The sequence below is a fragment of the Pongo abelii genome, chromosome 12, assembly GCF_028885655.2.
Source record: "Pongo abelii isolate AG06213 chromosome 12, NHGRI_mPonAbe1-v2.0_pri, whole genome shotgun sequence".
Taxonomy (NCBI): domain Eukaryota; kingdom Metazoa; phylum Chordata; class Mammalia; order Primates; family Hominidae; genus Pongo; species Pongo abelii.
Window position 1 is genome coordinate 83,454,312 of NC_071997.2, and position 19,633 is coordinate 83,473,944.

Here is a 19,633-nt window from a genome sequence, read left to right on the forward strand (position 1 = left end):
CTTTAATTCTAGTCTCCCTCTTGCAATTTTCTACATCTTTTTTGTTCAGTATTTAGTTGTATCTTGTTTTTAAATACCTCTACAATAGTATTATTATTATTATTTTTTATTTTTTTTTTTTGAGACAGAGTCTTGCTCTGTCGCCCAGGCTGGAGTGCAATGGCGCGATCTCGGCTCACTGCAAGCTCTGCCTACCAGTAGCTGGGCCTACAGGGGCCTGCCACCATGCCCAGCTAATTTTTTTTTGGATTTTTAGTAGAGACGGGTTTTCACCATGTTAGCCAGGATGGTCTCAATCTCCTGACCTTGTGATCCACCTGCCTCGGCCTCCCAAAGTACTGGGATTACAGGCGTGAGCCACCACGCCCAGCCAAAAACTAGTATTATTTTTAACTGCGTAAGTATTTAATATTACTATTACTTGCCAGATACTTCGCTTCTTAAACTCTATTTGTTTCTTCTGGGTCTAATTTTCTTCTTGTTGAAGAAAATAGTTTAATTATCCTTTTAATTAAAATTTATGAGTGGTAAGCTCTCTTCAGTTATTGCATATCTGAAAATATTTTCTTTGTTCCTCCTGAACTATTAATGAACTCATAAATCTGAGCTGACTGTAATTTCTATTCAGCACATAACTCTATTATCTTTTGATATCTCTTGTTGCTTATGTGAAGTCAGCTGTCAGTCTAATTTTTAGTAATTTGTCTTTCCTCTCTGGTGGGTTTTCAGATTTTTATCTTTGTAGTTTCACTATTGAGTGTGGATTTTTTTAATGCTTGTGATTTAATGATTTCCTTAAACTGAGGCAGCCTTTCCTCAATTCTAGTAATGTTCTAATTGGCATTTTTATCCTCTTCCTCTTTTGTCATTTTCTCTTTCTGGATTTCCTGTTAGGACTATGTTGGAATTTCTTATACTATCCTCCATGTCTCTTTACTTGTCTTTCCAATTTAACATCTTTTTATTTGTGAGCAATATCATGAGTGATTGCCTCATCCATTTTCCAATTCATTAATTTCATTGTTTATGGCTATTCTATTATTCAGTCCATTTATTGAGTGTTTAATTACCTTAACTTTATATTCTTGCATTAGTATTTTCCATTTTTTTCAAATCTGTTCTTTTTGAAATTTTCTTATTTTTCTTATAATTCCTATATCTTTCTGTATTTCTTTGAGCACTTAAAGGTACTCATTTTAAAATCTGCTGCAGCTTCTTAAAAATCCTCAGTTATTGAAGTGCAAATATTCTCTCTAATATGGTATTTCCTTTTATGGTTTGTAACATTTACCCTCATCCCATGAAGTGGGTGAGAAGCAGGAAGGATGAAGTGTGTTCAATGGGGATCACATGCTGTAGGTATGAAAATATCCTGACATTTGCTGCTATCAAGCATTTTAATTTTCTCCAGTTCTGTTATAACATTTAAATTAGTTTCTTGAGGTCACTGTACCTAGTGGATGCTGTGAATTCTCACCCAACATAATCATGTGTCACTGGCCTGATGTTATAAATATTTGCAGGTGACTATTTCCACCAAGGGCCTCAGGATACTGCTTTGATGTTTTCCCTGGTTTAGAGTCCCCAGTTTCTCTAACGGGAAGCTTTTCCTTACTCCAGGCTTTATGCAAGTAGTTCATCTCCAATTCTTCTCAAAGAACTCTGGAACTTGGGCTCATCTTCCCAAGTGGGTTTTGAAGCTCCAAGACCCAGACATTATGCTAATTAAAATTTTTCCTTGGTTTTTCGCTTCAATGCATGCTCTCCATTCTGATCACGTTGAAGATGGAGTTACTTTCCTAATTTCTAAATTTTCTAAAAACTTTTAAATGTTTGACGTATTTTATTCAGCTTTTCTGTGTCTGGATCTGGAGAGGCTTTTGTCTCAGACTTCCATGTCAGCCAGAACTTGCAACATCACTGTTTTAGACTTTGTGATAGTTTATCACCCTCTCCTTTAAAGATACCAAAATGCCAGAGAGAGGTAACCAATAAATTAGTAAAAGACGTAGTTTAGATTATGTTCTACCTTGACAAACTGGAGCTGCCTGATGATACTGAGCATCTAGACAAAGAAGAAATGCTAGAAAGAGGGAAGACGTTATAGAAACAAGATGCTGAGAACACACACCAAAGGCCAATTTGTCCAAAGCTGCAGCCCTGACTGTGCCCTATGTATTTATATACAGATATAGATATACAGATGCAAATATAGAGAGATAGGTAAGATATAACAATATATAACATGATTTTTTAATTTATACATAAAATATACCCATATAAATAAGGATATAGGTATTTATATATAACAATGTTTAAGTGGAGAGTAAATACAATAAATGAACATAAAAAAGGGTGACTGGAGATGATGAAACAGAGATCAAAGATAACAAGTCTAACCTTTTTTTGGTGGTAATAAATTTCAGACCCCAAAAGAGGAAGAAAAATAATTTCCTTGAGAACAAAATCAGCCACTGTACCTCTCATCACAATTTGGATACATGTTTCCAATGGGAGTGTCCCTGAAGTATAAATAATCATGGCTACAGATGTTGATTAATATCCATCATAATAGATAATCTAAAATATATGGTACATATATCTACCTTTCTTTTTGTTAGAATCTAACAGATACAGTATCTGTATCTACCTATCCATGTATTGATCATGGGTTTGAGAAGAAAGAAAGAGGGAGTAAGAGAAGTGTTGCTGAACTTTTCAAATGAAATCTATGTGCTTAAACTTGCTAATGATCTTGACCTCAAATGAAAGTTACTAAGTTCTACATCTTATGATCTAAGAAATACCTATCTACAGCTCTCCTCCTACTGGCTTGGCAGAGTGCTTGAAATTTTCATCTTCCTCATGCTTTAAAGACTGTAGTCCTTTATTAAATGCAAAGCTGTTGCCTGTCAATAGTAACATATAAACCCCAGCACCCATGAGTGGTTTTGACCAGTCACCTTCTTGAGGCCTTAGATTCCTAAGAGAGTCAAAATAAATAATCTCTTAGGTCCCTTCTCTCACTAAGCATTATTCTGTAGTTCTGTAATTCTATAATATGATGATCTCACAGGCTGATGTTTTGATAGAGGATTAGGAGTCAAGGTGGATCAAGAGCCTTAAATGCCACTTAGGGAAGCTGGAGTGGAGTGGAGGGGTGGTTACAGCCAAGATAGGCATAGCCACAAAGGCCTCTGGATCCAAAACATTTCCCTGGTGGGACACAGAGAAGAGGATACCACTGAGGAATTACACTTCATGGCTTTGCCCCTTGGATGGGCATGATGTTAATACATACCTAAAATGCCAATTGTCCTTGGTCTCTTCTGTCACTGGCAAAGACCCTTCAAAAATGAAAGGCAATGTGAAATCAAATAAAGCACGTAAGAAAACCATGCCCATGGGATCAAGTTGCATACAAGGACCTCTTTAGGACATTGTTAACATTTCTGTCCCCGTCCCTCTCCTATAATTATCAGTGATTTGCCTTCAGCAGCAATAAAGAACATGGTTTAACACAGTCATCCCAAGTTCTAAAAGAGCAATGCTTTATATAAAGTATAAGGCCTATGAAGACCAGGCTTGATGCTTAAAGACATTGAAACACGTCGAATGTGACACTGGGTAGCCACCTGTGTAAGTAGAGGAAGCAGCCCCATCTGCAGCATTGCGTGAGGGGCACTGGGAGGGCTTATTGCCACAAAAGAGAATGTTAAAATAAAACACCTTTGCTGGCTTATCCCTAATGCCCAAATTCCACCTTCAAACACCATCTTCTGTGTTAAATGCCACCCTCCTTCTAACCCTTCCATCTATTTCTCCAGGGGTGAGAAATGCTAGGTCTAGACTAATAGCTCTGGGAGTCCATGTATCAAGTCGATTATGAGTTTCATCTCAAAAATGGGTGTCTGGAAGAAAAGCATAATGGCAAGGAGAAAAGGGAATACAGAATGGGGCAGGGAATTGCAGTATCATCAGAGAAAAGTAACTGTAATAACACCAGGGATAATAATCATTCTAATCATTCCAAAAAGGTGTTTATGTGTTAAATGCTTTACAGTTTACCAAATGCTTTCACAGACATAATTTAATCTTTATGTTGATCATATGAAGTAGATAAGAGACAGTTTTTTACTCACTTTACACTTGAGATTTGGAGAACTAAAGGGTCTTTTCCAGACCACACTACTAATAAGCAAGTGGAAAACTAAAACTAGATGCCAGCTGTTGACACCTGCATACACCACTTTGCTCTAAAGGTATCCACAGGGCCACAGTGACTCCTTAATAGAGGAGATTTGGGGAAGTTAACCACATGCTTTACTGATCAGACTTTTCTTAACTTCTTGGGACCTTGGAAGGGGGGTCAGGCAATACTCTGAAAATCCAAGGCCTCATCTCATCAGCTATCATGACCTCTAGCTCTCATCCTCTCCTGTGTTAGAACTGGCTTCCTCCTACCCAGTCCTCAGGTTAAGAATAACTGGGGAAGGGGAGAGGAAGGGAGTGGCAGGCAGAAAGTCAATCACTGTAAGTTCTCCTATAGATATTAAACATTTGAGCCCTCCAGACTCTGGGTCTTGTTTCCTCAACACAAATGCTCCCTGATAGCTGGCTTTGTGTTTACTTTCTGTGGTGTTGCACGGTGCCTGAGAGGCGTCTACAATTCAGCCACTACAACAATTACCTCACTTCATCTTTTCCTTCAGTGGCTGAGGACCTAAAGCCCATTTATATCCAGCCTGCTATAAAATCATAGTACATGACGGATGTGATATAAGGGGCTCTAGAAAGGACTTAAAGCTCTAAAAATACCTCCAGTCCCTGCTCCTTTGTGCCCTGTATTCATGACAATTCTCTTATTAAAGATTTGCTCCCTATTAAAATGTAATCCCCTCCCCTCCAATCAGACTTTAGTCATCAGACACTGGCACTTGGGGGTAAATGATTTTTTTTTTCTTACAGCAGAGACTAGTATAGGGAAACAGGGGGGAGGAGGGCTCTCAAAGGGGCCCAGGGATGCAGGGTGAAAGGTTCGCCATGCTTCCCATGATGCTGTATGCCAGGCCCCAGCTTGCACACAGCCCCCAGTGCAGGCATCTTGGTTGCGGACCATCCGTTTTCCTCTCAAATGCCCTCGTTCCTTATCTGAGCTGAAAACAGCCCTTCTGCGTTGGCCTCTTCATCAACTCTCGTTTCAGCTACTACTTATTCTCACATTCAAACTGGTGATTTTCCCCCTTACTTTTGCACAGCATTTGGGTGCTAGAAGAAAGAAAAACCAACCATAACTGAACATCCTTTAGAATCCATTCTCAGGTTCTTCTTGGCAGGTTATAAACTGTTTCTACTGTAAGACATATCTTTAGGTTACACAAGCAGTAAGCAATGAAAAAAATCACACTCAACTCTGGGGAGAGATTTCCAATAGTTTTCACATTTCCTCATTGTCCCTGCACATCTCTAGCTCTCTTTAAGTACTATCGGGCTTACTCAGTCACTGACCTTGTCTAATCATATTGATTGTCAGCAACTGCAGTCTAATTTGAAAGCAAGTTGCTATGGTAATTCCTGTATCTTCTGTCTTACATTTAAAGACACAATGATCCAAAAAGGCAGAAAATTGCTTGTGGTTGGTGACAGAGGAAAACATAATTAGATATGCAAATTGTAAAACTAATGTATTCAAATGAATTCTGAAATCTAAATAAGGATTTGATGTAATAAATTGGTCCCAGAATTTCTACCAAAGTCATATTTGGTCAGAAGGTATTCTTTTTCTCCAAATACTTATATTTTTAGGAAAAAATAAATACAGACAATGTATCATGGACAAGCAGGAAGGGGGTGGCTATTCACAGCTGAAAACTGGGCATAGGATCCATAACACCAGGATGCTGCATTGCGTGCTTGAAGGAACACCAGCACAGGAGATGGCAGACCCAGATCCTGTTCCTCCTTCTATCTTTAACTTGCTGTGTGGCCTTGGGTAAATCACCTAACTTTTCTGTGCCTTATTATTCTTCACTAGCAAACAAAATAACAGCTTTTGCACTTTTCATTTATTTTGCCCATCAGTGATCACTTACTGGGCACCTGCTATGTTCTAAGCTATTAGCAGGAAACATTGAAAGTCAGTCTCTCTTGTCACTATGTACTCCGAAGAGAGTACAATTTCTATTAAGTTAGATGCTCCTTGAAGGCAGAAACTATGTTCTTTCGAATATGTATGAAGAAGAGGCCTGCAAAAGAATTTGAGATTTGGAACTAAAAATACTAAAGTATTGTTAATTCCTGCTTCTCCAACTAAATAAAAATTGAGAGCCTGCCAAGTTTGATTTGAGGGGCCTGGTATTATGGAGAATGTGACAGTTGCCACAGCTCCAGCACTCAAGGGCCTACAAACAGAAGTGCAGCTGGTGTGACAGCCTGACTATGATAAAATACTCTGATAAAGGCAAAAGCAATGTGATAGACAAGCTCAGAGAAGGGAAAATGTCTTAATTCTGGAGGATTAGGGAAGGCTTCCTTGGAGAAAACTTTAAAGGTTGGGCCTTAAAATTGGAATGGGGTTTCTTTCCCACTCCACTGCTCAGGTGGGAGGGTAAAGTATATGTTTACGTGACTCAATATAAGGCAAAGGACTTCAAGCCCTGAGGATGTCATTTGTTCATTCAACACACATTTATGGAGTACCTGCTGTGTGCACAGATACAAACTATGAATATAACAAAGTCCTTGACCCTAAGGGATTTATAGTCACTAGACTAGACTCTAGTAGAAAATAGTAACAATAATTATAAATATCATTCCTTTACCACTTACTAGACTTCATATATTTAACATGTAACTATTTCATAAAGAATTTCTCACAAAGTTTTGTAGAGGTAAATACCATTATCCGCATTTCAAAGATGAGAAAACTGAGGCTCAGACAGGCTAAATAACTTTGCCAGCTTCACCCAGCTAGTAAGTGCTTATATGGATCTACAATGCTATCTCTGCTGCCTGGCTCATAACCTAGATACCCCCTTCCCTGGAAGTAATAGCTTTAACCCATTGGTTCTACAGCTCCAGCAAGAAGACCCCTGGAACTAAAGTGGATTAATGAAAATGCACTCCTATCATCATATATCAAGAACATCTTAACCTAGATCAGTTCCATTATTAATTAGCCATGTAATTATAGCTTCTTATGCCTTTGTTACTTTATGTGTTGAAAAAAGGAAAAGGGGGCATGTGTAGGAAAATAAATCTAGGAGATAGCTGATAAAATCTCTTCCTTTGCTGATTACTGTGAAAATTCTAATTTCAGGGTCATTGGAAAAACAAAACAAAATTTCTAAAAGGTGTCTTTCTAACAGGATCCCCATTACCTGAAATTATTTTAGTAAAGGACAAATGCGTACTTCACAATTAAATTATACACATCAATAGGGGTACAGAGAACCCCTTCAGAAGCTGCTAACATGAGGAATGAGACCTGGTTTCTCTTGCCCCTCCGCACAGAGCCAGTACCCTCCATCCTCAACAGGAGTCGTTCCACTGTTTGTGTTGCTACTCTCTAAGTTTTTATTTAAACAAAGGGTCCCAAAGGTACAGCAAAGGCCTGAAAATATACTGAACCAGGTTGTTGATCCCCAACATCTTGGGTGGCCTAACTGGCTGAATCACTAACATGAAAGACTCATGTTAAAAAATAATCCAGTCTTCTTATTCCTCCCTAGAATGATGGCATTTTTCTCTAGGCATTGGTAGTTTCATAAAATAGGAAGCATTTAAAAACCATTCCCTTTTCCTGACCTTGCCTGTCCTTTCACTGTAAAAATACGGACAGTCTCAGGACCAATGGGAGACAAAGGAGGTGCAGGAGTAGGGCTTTTGCCTATAATTTGGGGGTAGAATGGGGGATAACTACTGTTCAGAAATGGGTATAAAACCAGTTAAATATAGAGTCAGAGAATACAGACCCCTAAATTTCTGAATGGTTGCAAAGGGCAGGATGGATAACAGCTTTGCATTCAGGGCACTCATAAGGGTGCTACATTCAAGGCTTCCAAGGGGGAAAATAAGACAATCAATGTGACTCAAATACAAAAGCAGCCAAATGTGAGCTCCTTGTTGCTCCTTCACTGTGGCTCATAAAGGAAGCTCTTTCATGCCAAGATAAGAGTTAATGAGGTATAAAATGGAGGGGCATAAAAAATAGAGTAATTATAAACTACGGAGTGAAAACAGAGGCTGGAAGCAGGAGAAAAGCCATTTGGGGAAGCCATTTGTTACAGGTATGGTATCAAAAAGGCACAATCGAACCCAGAGAGAATTATTAAGGAAGGTTTTGGGGTGCTCTGTGGTGGCAGCAGTGGACAGGACAGCCTCCAATAACACACACAGACACACACACACACACACTTACTTGCTATTTCTTTAGCAAAGAGGCTCAAGACATATGTCAAGGAGGAAATCAACACTGGCTTACTGGCTTGTAGGGGATATCAATGGAGCCCTCTTTAAGCTGACAATAAAACATATGCTGTCTTCAAGAGAATAATGACTCAGGTCAGAGGTCCTTTCTCACACTTGTCCAGGGCTTCGAGTGGTAAATGGCCCTTGCTGGCTACCCTGCTGCTACTCCCTGATAGGTCCACCGCAGAGCCACTCCCAAAGATGCAGCATAAGAAGGATGCGGCATGGAGCCCCACCTCACCCCAGCTTTTTAAAAATGAAAGCTGGCTGTCATAGAGGACTGCCAAGGATGAGGCTGGCTGCCTTTTAATAACAGAATCCCAGAAATAATTAAAATCACAGAATTCCAGGGCTAGCAGGGACCCTGGAGATCATTTGGATCAACAGTGTTGTTTTATAGATGAGAAACAAAGGCCCAGAGAAGGTAACTGATTTGACTCAAGGAGAGTGGTTAATTAGTGGCAGAGTCAGGACTAGAACCTAGGCCTCCTGACTCCAGTGAAATAATAAAAATAATAGTAAGCAGCACGACCTTTGCATAACACTATGTGCTTTTATCCTAGTGCATGACATGCATTATTCATGTGATCTTCAACAGCCCAGCCAATTACAAAGGATTGAGTATAAAATGTACTGAGGGATAGAGGACCTTCACATATCTTACAGAGGAAAATGGATCTCAGAAAGCTCCACTGATTTGCCAAAGTGATGAAGGGCTTCCTTTGGCCCACTCAAGAGACCTTTCCATATGCAGCTTTGCATTTCTAGAGCTTAGAGAGCTGGGGGTTCAAATTTCTTAACCTTAACACCCTCTCAGGCTGTGTGTGCTAATGGATTTAGTGGTCCCCATTGTTAAACAGTTGTTCTTTCTAGCATGCCAAGTTTTGTTGTTGTTTTTTCACGAAACAGTTGAAAAAGGGAATAAAACAGCCAAGGGCCCATAATTCAATAAACAGCAGCCACCATGTGTGCTCACAAGAGGGAAGGCAACTCAATCACAGGTAGTAAATACTGTGTCACTGAAGAAGAGTAGTCTCTGGTTAAATTAGGTCAAATATAGATTTCGTTTTGAGGAAGACTTTTTGGTTATTTCTTTTCTTCAAATTGGCCAAGCAATACTAATTAATCCATCAATAAAAATGTACTTAACACCTACTGTATGTACCCACTTTTCACCAGATGGTAGTTGTAAAACTCTTACCCTGCCCTGATGTGAGAAGCATTTGCTGAACAAGTACTAGCAACCACCCAGGGTACTAGACTCTTAACCTTAGGTATTAGAGTAGGACAGATGACAACAAACTCCAAAATATCAGGGACTTTCAGAACAAGTTTCTTTCTTTCTCATCGAGTGGTCTGGGTTGGTATTTCTCAGCATTTTATTTAAGACCCCAGGGCAAAAGCAGCTTTGCCATCTTCAACTGTGGCTTTCAAGGTTGTTCTGGGCACCTCCAACCAACAGCTAAAAAGGAGACAGTGTATGGAGAAGCACAATGGTGGGTGAAGGACCAGGCCTGAAATAGCACACATCACTTTTGTTCACCTTCCACAGGAAGAGCTTTCTTCTCACAATGCTACAACTAACAGTAAGACTGGCCAAGAAATGTAGTCCAGCTATGCTCCCAGGAATAAGAGGAGGGAAATTGATTTTGGAGGACAATTAGCAATCTATTCCATGCCACATATTATCTCCATAATTCTCACAAAAACCCTAACAGGTGGGTATAATTATTCCCATTAAAATAAATGTCATGCATATTAATTGACTTGTCCAAGGTCACATGACCGGGCAATGATAAAGCTAGAATTTGAATCTAGGCCTGTCTGGCTTCCAGGTTCATGCTGCCACTCACACATGTGTGTCAACCAAGACAAATATGAGTCAGCAGGGCCCTGATGAGACAAAGCCATTAGTGAGATTACCCATGCAGAGCATTTAGCACTGTGCCTGCTACACAGCAAACATCTAATAAAGGTTAATTATTATCATTGTCATCATTATTCCTGCAGCCTTGAGTTACACAACTCAAACTTACAAGTGTCTCAAACCTATGGCCACTTTACTATCCCTATCCCTTGTGTGTCAAAGGCTACTCCAACCTCGCACCTCACTTTCTTTTGCCTCTGCCAAAGGTGTCAGGTCACATCAAACCCAAATGACCTGATCAACATGCCTTTCCTTTCTCCTCTACACAGCATATCCACTCCCTTACTACCTACCAAACTCCTTGTCTTTCATCACTAGGAACTCAGTAAATTCCTGTTTAAGAAAGAAATTGACTACCTTTTCTATCTTCCAACCCTAATCTGACTCTACCTCCAGAAAATCTTTGTCCTTCCTTCACTTTTTTTTTTTTTTTTTGGAGAAAGAGTCTCTCTGTGTCATCCAGGCTGGAGTGCAGTGGCGCAATCTCAGCTCACTGCAACCTCTGCCTCCTGGGCTCAAGTGATTCTCATGCCTCAGCCTCTCGAGCAGCTCAGACTATAGGCGTGTGCCACCAAACCTGGCTAGTTTTTGTATTTTTAGTAGAGATGGGGTTTCGCCATGTTGGCCAGGTTGGTCTGAAACTCCTGACGTCAAGTGATCGGCCCACCTCGTCCTCCCAAAGTGCTGGGATTATAGGCGTGAGCCACTGCGCCCAGCCCTTCCTTCGCATTTTATCATCTTCTTTCAATTCCATTTGCTTTCCCAAATAATTATCCTATGCATGGCTCCCCAGCACAAGGACTAGCTGCACCCCTGTGTCCAGGTAGGGATAGACTCATAGGCCACCAGCTTCCACTTCACTATTTTCTCTACTCATCCCTTCATTCTTAGTCTTGCGTATTATGTACATAAACTTAAATCGCTCCCAAATATTAAGTAAATAATTGGTACACTTTATTCATTTGAAAACAGATGACCCATGACCAACATCAAACCACTCCTGAGTCACCACATGACTGTTAAGAACTATTGGTCTGGTGGAAATTGCAAAGCTGACAATGATGGTGGGAAATAAAGGGAGGTTTGCAAGAAATACAGAAGAGAGTAATTGGAGAATTTAAGATCTGTTTGGACAAAAATGGTGGAGAGAAGTCAGAGATGGCCGCAGAATTAAAAATGTAGGTTAGTCCAGTGGGCCAGTAGGGATGTCAGACAGAGCCTTTGGCTGGGGTCATGACTGGGGAGGGGAAGAGAGTTGGGAGAGGAAAAGAATCAAGCTGCTCTAGACTGATTGTCTGTGATGGGTTCACAAAACATGTACCCCCCAGGTTGTTGCAGACAAGGGATACTGGTCTCAGAGGGAACCTCATTCTGATGATATATAATTCATCAGCAGAAAGCTCCTAACTAAGGGAATGAGGTGACCTCAGGGGGTCAACAGGAAAAGCTTGAGGGACACCAAGACAGGGGTTAAGAAATGGTGACATTTAGAGAGTGTGTTGGGGGAAATATGGTGTACAGGGAAAAATAATAAAATGTATTGAAGCCCCACTGTTTACTCAGCTGTGCTGGGCACTGGGCATCCTACCCACACTGTCCTCCACTTCTGTTGACTCTGCACTCGCAACTTTTCATGCGTATGACTAACATGCCGATGTTTGCAAGATAAGGGCAATACTATTTACCATCTTATATGCTTTATACTTGCACAGAAAATGTACTAAAAGGCGCTTATTATATGAGTTGCTGCTTGGAAATTTGACTTATGCATGCTATTGGGGAAATTACTTAACTTCTGTGTGCCATCCTCTTCTGTAAAAGGGGCTAAGGATGGCACTTAGCTCACAAGTTTGTTGTGAGGATTAAGCAACTTAATAAATGTGAAGCACAGAAAAACTGCCTGACACGTAAGTGCTTAATAAACGCTAGCTATTATGACTGTGATTTTTAGTCCCTTTCCTCATCTGCTGAGGGAAGCAAGGGAAATATATTATATCAAATTTTAGATTACTTAAGGTTTAAATTCAGGTAAACCTAAAAATGAACACAATAGTTTGTTGTTGATGTATTTGAAACCAAGTGCATTTAATTCACATTTCTGAATTAGGCTGAGCCACTGAAGGAACTTTTATCTCCGTCTCATTTTGGGGATATCTGTAGGATGACTCTAGTGAAGACTTATCTTGCCCAGGAGAAGGAAGCAGATCTGGGAAGACAAGACAGTCTCAGGCAAGTCAGGAAAGGATAGCACCACTGGCTGTCATCTGAGGAGGCGAAAGGAGCCTTTTGGCAACATCCTCACCACACCCTGACATGTCCCACCTTGAATTGACCCTCTCCTAAAGGGAAAATCATGATTTTTAGGTTATGATTTCAGTGGTGGAGACAATCCATGTTGAGGCACATACATGCTCTACCTAATCTCCTTTATGTGGCCAGCAGACCAGATAGCCAATGTCACTACAGGATTTAGAAAGGGGCTGGGGTTCGGAATAATAACATAGCCTGGTTTAAGTATTTAAATGATTCTATAGGTGAGGTTAAGGGAACAACCTGAATTTCTCTAGGACCTTTGCCAGTAGAGTTTTCCCTCAGCAGAGTGGTTGACTGTCACAAGATCTCCCAGGTGCAGGTGAATTTAGTCCTAAACTCCACAAAGAGAGGAAGGCAGGCTATCAGCAGGTATGTTGATGTTAGAGTTTACCATGTAACAAGCATTGTACTTTCACACATACCTTCTTATTTAATCTCTTTGACAACCCTTTGAGGTAGTTGTTATTCCCATCTTATAGATGAGGAACTGAAGCTCAGAGAGACTCTCACTGTGGCCCACAGTCATTGACCTAGGAGAAAATGGAAGCGGGACTCAAACTCAGGTCTCCACTTTATTGTAAAGTCTCTGGATCTAACGTTAAAGGAATTCTAAAGGAGGGTGGAGGTGTATATTTTGAGAGCTTTATGAACTTTTCTGGAACATATTTTCATGGGAATTTTCACCTGCCTTCTTATACATGATATATATGTATTACACATATTATAATTATATTATATGCATATTACACTTCAATATCACAAGGTATACAACATATGTTAAATATATAATATGAATTACCATATGCACATACTCTATCTTGTTATATTGAAAAGCAATATACCAAAAGTTTTATTTTTTCTAGTAACTAAAATGTACCCCATCAAATACAGATAGCACCAGTTAAGGAACGCCTAGAATACTAGTCTCGCTGAGTTCGAGATGATTGATGAAACCCAGGATCCATTTTATTCATCTTTAGATTCCCAGCACTGATCCCAGTGCCTGAAACACAGAAGCTTCTTAATCAAAATTCATTGAACATTTGTTGAGTTAGTTCTCCACTCTCTTAAAGATTCACTCCAAGTTTTCTGCTAAGAAGCTTCCCTCCTGTGCGAATACACAATTTGATTTGCAAATACACTGTTTACTCCAAGTTTTCAGGAACACGGTTTTATTGTACAAAAGCAAAGGTGGAAAATCTTTTATAATCTTTCAAAGATAATTCATTCATTCAGCAAACATTTGACTGGGAGCAGGAATATTAAGATAAAGGGCAATGTCACTGTCCTCCAGCAGTTCTTAGCCTAGTGAGGGAAACAAAGCAGAATGCAAACCCAATGCAATATGCAAGGGGCAGTAATAGAGGGTCTATGGAAATCCTCAACCACTAGGGACTCAGGGAAGGAAAACAGTCAACTGAATTTAGTTTGAGCTGATTAAAAACAAAAGAAAAATTTGATTCAGTGACTATTATGAATATTTTAATGCAATTGAATCTCTTAATTTACTGAGTTAGGGAGAAATATTTTGGATATATTGGAGAAAAATGAATGCTCTGTGAAGAGAGAGATAGGGGAGGAGGGAAAAGATGAGAAAGACCCGGAGGGGGACTATAACTCCTCTATCAGAAAGAAAGTGAAAAAGAAGTTTCTGTGAGTTTTTGATTTCTTATTCTTTTATTTTTATTGTTTATTTTATTCATTTCAGGGATATATTATTTACTCACCAAAATCTGGAGTTTAGGCACAGTCTAGGCTCACTGCAAACTCCTCCCAGGTTCAAGTGATTATCCTGCCTCAACCTCCTGAGTAGCTGGGATCACAGGCATGTACCACCACGCATGGCTAATTTTGTATTTTTAGTAGAGGTGGGGTTTCACCATGCTGGTCAGGCTGGTCTCAAACTCCTGACCTCAGGTGATCCACCCATCTCAGCCTCCCGAAGTACTGGGATTACAGGCATAAGCCACTGCACCAGGCCCTTATTTTATTTTTGTAATTTTACTTTAAATTCTGGGATACATGATGTGCAGAATGTGCAGGTTTATTACATAGGTATACATGTTCCATCCTGTTCTCCAATTCATGTCATTGAAATCCTAGTGAGTCCCTTAACTACTGGTCACAGCTCTTCAGTTCTTTGTATCCAATAAGCCAGTAACAACTCTACTCGGAATAAAACAGTTCAGCACTTGTCAAATGAGTATCAGTTGTAATGGTGAACAAATTAATATGACTCTGTAAGAGGTTGAAACTTCATGCTGGAGCAAACCAAATTCTATATGCTCATTCGCTCCCTAAAGTCCCCAATATTGGAAAACACCCTACCCCAACCCTCCATCAAATGTACTTGTATATTTGAAGGAAAGGAATTTGATAATGGCTCTGAAACCCACACCAGAGAGAATGCCTTGATAACCCCCAGTATCTCATGCAAGCACATGTCCCTATCCTTCATACAAACATGGAATCTCATGTACACAAGGGGCCTTAAAAGTCACCTTCCCTAATCCCCAGTCAGATACTCAGTGAACCCCTACAGTCACCAGTCCTCTCTCCTGTTTTATTTTCTATGGGTGTTTTGTCAATTCAAGGACCTCATCTGATAGCCAGAGAAGGCCTAGGGAGAGAGCTGTGACCCAGAGAGGCACGGCTAAAGGTATCCAGATACTATCTGGTCAGCAGACCAAATATTTGTGTGTGTCACTTGCATGTCATACTCTGTATTAGTAAAATTCCCTGGAACAAAATCCTAAGTCATAGACAAGCTAGGCTGGGCTGTCACCTGCTGGACTTAGACATGTTGCCTGCAGAAAAGGTAGGGAAAGAATGCCACAAACTTCATCTCCTTCAATTTAGCAGATGATATTCATAGGCCTGAAGATTTCTTTTCCTTAGTCTACCCTTCGATCCATTCATTCATCCAGTAATCATTTATTGAGCACTAACTACATATCAGCTTATCACTGGATGCTAGAGATACAAAAACAGATGAATTAGACAATGACCAAAAAAAAGCAATGACAAAACATGGTAGTGATTCCTTTAAGTGAGAAATGAAAAAGATCTTGTGAGAAGCTAGACAATAGGAAAACTTCAATGCTGGTAAAGGAGGGCTTTTCAGAGGGAATGCAGATTTTTCTAAACCAACTACTTCATTCTCCTGGAGCTCCTCTATCACACTCTGCATATCCACCTATGAATATGTACATTGGGTCAAAAAGTCTGGTAGCATATTATTACTATTTCCCTAAAGAACCTTGCAGTACAAAGTATGACCAGCACCTGGGCTATTAGAAATGCAGGACCTCAGGCCCCACTCAAGACCTTCCCAATGAGAATCTGCATTCTAAAAAGATCTCCAGGTGATCCTCATGTGTGTTAACATTTGAGAAGCGCTGTCCTAGAAGATGAGGAAAGGAAAGACTCATCTCTGAAAATTGTCTTCTACAGAGCTTCTGTGCTTGAGGATGAAGTCTCCTTGCACTGTTCTGGAAAAGACTTGACAAATGATCTCATCGTATCCCCTTATTTTACAACAAAGGATCCAAGGCCCAGAGGGGTGCTCAATATGGCACGGGAGGCAGGGAGGGTAGAAGAAAGTGTGTGAGCCCTTCTGTCAGCCACAGTTGGTCCCTCATACAGGTGGGACCATTTATTAATGTGGAGACCAAAATACCAACCTCACAAGCATGTCAAAAGGATTACAGAGTATGTAGGTAAAGTGGCTGATAAACAGTAAACACCCAATAAATTATAATAGTAATAACTAGAGACAGAATTAGGTTAGATTGGAATAAGAAGTCTAAATTTCTCAGTGAAGGACTTTTCTACCCTGTTCACCTGCCCCCAACCCTCGTCTGGCCAAAGGCATCCCCCTACCCAACCCTAACACCTGGTACTGTCTTTGAAGTTAAGACTGTCAAATATGGACTACTTTCTGAAATCACTAATTTAGAAGTGTTTCTTTACTTTGTTTGTTCTAATAATTTCTAGTTCTTTTTGAAAAACAAATCCAGATAAGGGAATTCTCAGTATGTGAATTTTGGCAAGGACATATGTCTCTACAAGTGGCGACCAAATGTACTGCTAACTGCTAGTGAACCTGGAAATAGCTTTTGGAGGAGACGGCCCTATTTGCATTTGAGCCCTTCCTGTTAGCTAGCCTTTGCCTGCATGCCTTATTCTCTACCTGTGCCGTTCTTTCACTCTACTGCATTCAAATGAAGGCCTTCTTCTTCATCCCTTTCCCCCTCCTTCTCAATTCTGTACCTCTCAGAACTCCCTGTACTTACAGGATAAAGAGTGAAATAATAAATGGCCAATAGCCAGCATGATGTTCATTCATATATATACATATATATATATATATATAGAGAGAGAGAGAGAGAGAGAGAAAGAAAGAAACACATACCCCACCCTTATTTATATTCAACTGTGCAAATGGTGAGGACTTTAATTTACCAAATAAATCATAAAAGATGTTATTGTGGAATAAGAGGAGCTCTTCTCACAAAATGTCTCCTCATTCATGGGGGCTTCTGAGAAATGGCCCTGCCACCACTAGGATAACAAGCCACAGATGTCACCAGCCCCCTGGTCACAGATGCAGCAGTCACAGATGCACCAGCAGACTGCTGCTGCTCATAGTCACACTTCCCCTCCCCCATGGGCTTTCTTTTTTCCCTCCCCTCCAGGCCTTTCTCTGATCAAGAGCCTTTCTAGAACTCTTCTGCTAAATCCTAGGCCAGCAGACAGCACTTCTACCTCAGCCAGTTTGAATGCATGCTGCCTGTGAGATTTCTTGAGACACTCAGCTGCCGCATTAAAACTGCATAAGAGTCTTCCTCAGGAGGCCTAATAATAGCACATTTCATCTGTGAGACACTTTATAAATATTAACTGATTAAGCTGCCCTCTCTCCTCACAACCTCTGAGCTTCTGCCTAGTGGACTTAATTCTCTTCTGCCCTCAAATGATTCTGGGAGAAAAAAACGCTGAGACCTGAGGAATCTTTTCTGTGTACTCTAGGCCAAGACATCATTAATGGCAATGGCCTTGCAACAACCTCCATCTAAGTAATGGCGTGGAGTGGAAACGGATCTAAATCTATGTTTATTTTATTATTTTTCTTAATTTTTAAGTTCCAGGGTACATGTGCAGGATGTGCAGGTTTGTTACATAGGTAAATGTGTGTCATGGTGGTTTGCTGCACCTATCAACTCATCACCTAGGTATTAAGCCCAGCATGCATTAGCTATTTTTCCTAATGCTCTCCCTCCCTCAATCCTACCCCCTGACCGGCCCCAGTGTGTGTTGTTCCCCTCCCTGTGTTCATGTGTTCTCATTGTTCAGCTCCCACTTATAAGTGAGAATATGTGGTGTTTGGCCTTCTGTTCCTACGTTAGACATTAATGGGGCCAACAAACATATGTGTATTTTAAAAGAGACTGGATTGAAGTTCTCATCTCTCAAAGCCAGATTAGCAGAGAGAAAACAACTCCACGATCTAGGGCAGTGTCACTGAACTACAGCCAATGGGTCAAATCCAGCCTGACACCTGTTTTTATGAATAAAGTTTTATTGGAACACAGTCAGGCTAATTCATTCATGTGTTACCTTTGGTTACATTTGGGCTACAATGTCAATTGGGCAGTTGTGATAGAGACCAAATACCACAGCAAGGGCAAAAAAGTATTTACTATCTAGCCCTGTAAAAAAAAAAAAAAAAAGTTTACTGACCCGTGGTCTAGGGAACTTAAATTTTGTTCTCATCCTGTATATTCCCTAAATATCTTTAAGCAAATCTCTTCCTTCCTGGACCTCACTTTCTACATCCATAGACTGGATAATCTCCAAGGTGAGCCACAGCCTTCGACTTTTTCTCCTCTTGTTCTGTAAGTGTTAGCCTCTAGTATGTTCGTTTTGTCTCATTACTACAGCTGACTTCTTTAATGGCAGGAAAGGAGTTTTGTGTGTCTCATGAATCCTCCCAGACACAAGGCTCTATGCTGAGCCCTAAAAATATTCAAGGAGTGTAACTGAACTGGCTTGACTTATATATTTTTTTCTCCACAGAGAGATCTCTCAGAATGATGTCTTGGAGGTGATAGAGGCAGATGTGTTCTCCAACCTTCCCAAATTACATGAAATGTAAGGAAGAAGCTTGGGAGATTTGCTCATGGCCATTCTTGAAAAAACCCTTAAAGTTCTTCTATATTCCTGGGAGGCCCTGGCTCTGCCATGGCCTCAGATCCCTAGATTGTCATTATAAGATGTCAAAATCAGCCTAAAAGGCACTGTAATATGTCTCTATCTGGTGACCTAGGCACAACCTCAGAGCCTAGTCTCATCCTGTTGCCTGCCTGTCAACATTTTTTGCATCATAGACCCAAGAACTTTGCCCAGTGACTATGTGCAAGCACCTCTATGTCATCCTTCCATTCAAAGTTATTCCAGTCAAAGCCCAAAATAAGTCCCACATAATGTAGTTGAAGTTGATTAGTCCTGGTCTGACTACTGGCCTATGCCATATATTCACCATGAAACCTTGGCCAAGACAGATAACTATCTGAGACTTGGTTTTCTCATCCGTAAAACTGGAATAATAAAATTACATATGTCATAGGATTACCCTGATGAATAAAGGAGATAAATGTCAATTAAATCTAGCATATTAACTGGCCTAGAGTGTGTATGTTATAATGATCCTTGGTTCCTCTACTACTCCAGCCAAATTTACTTTCTCTTATTGATGTTCCAGTTTTACATAATAGCGCTGCTCACACAGATCCACTTCTGTTTCATCCCAGTTTATTATTACTATAAATTATTTCATAGAATCATAGAATGTCAAAGCCAGAAGAGACTTTAGAGACTAGTCAACAATTTTTCAAAGTATATTCTGTGTATCACTAAAAACTC

At 40.2% G+C, this 19,633-nt stretch overlaps 1 protein-coding gene across 1 annotated transcript in view; it reads left to right on the forward strand.

The window, feature by feature from the left end:
• Positions 1 to 19,633, forward strand: part of FSHR (follicle stimulating hormone receptor) — a 202,438-nt gene that overhangs the window by 118,788 nt on the left and 64,017 nt on the right. The window contains exon 3 of the mRNA XM_002812040.4: positions 18,788 to 18,862. Within this exon, the coding sequence (XP_002812086.3) occupies positions 18,788 to 18,862 (75 nt within the window). The remainder of the gene's footprint in view (positions 1 to 18,787; positions 18,863 to 19,633) is intronic.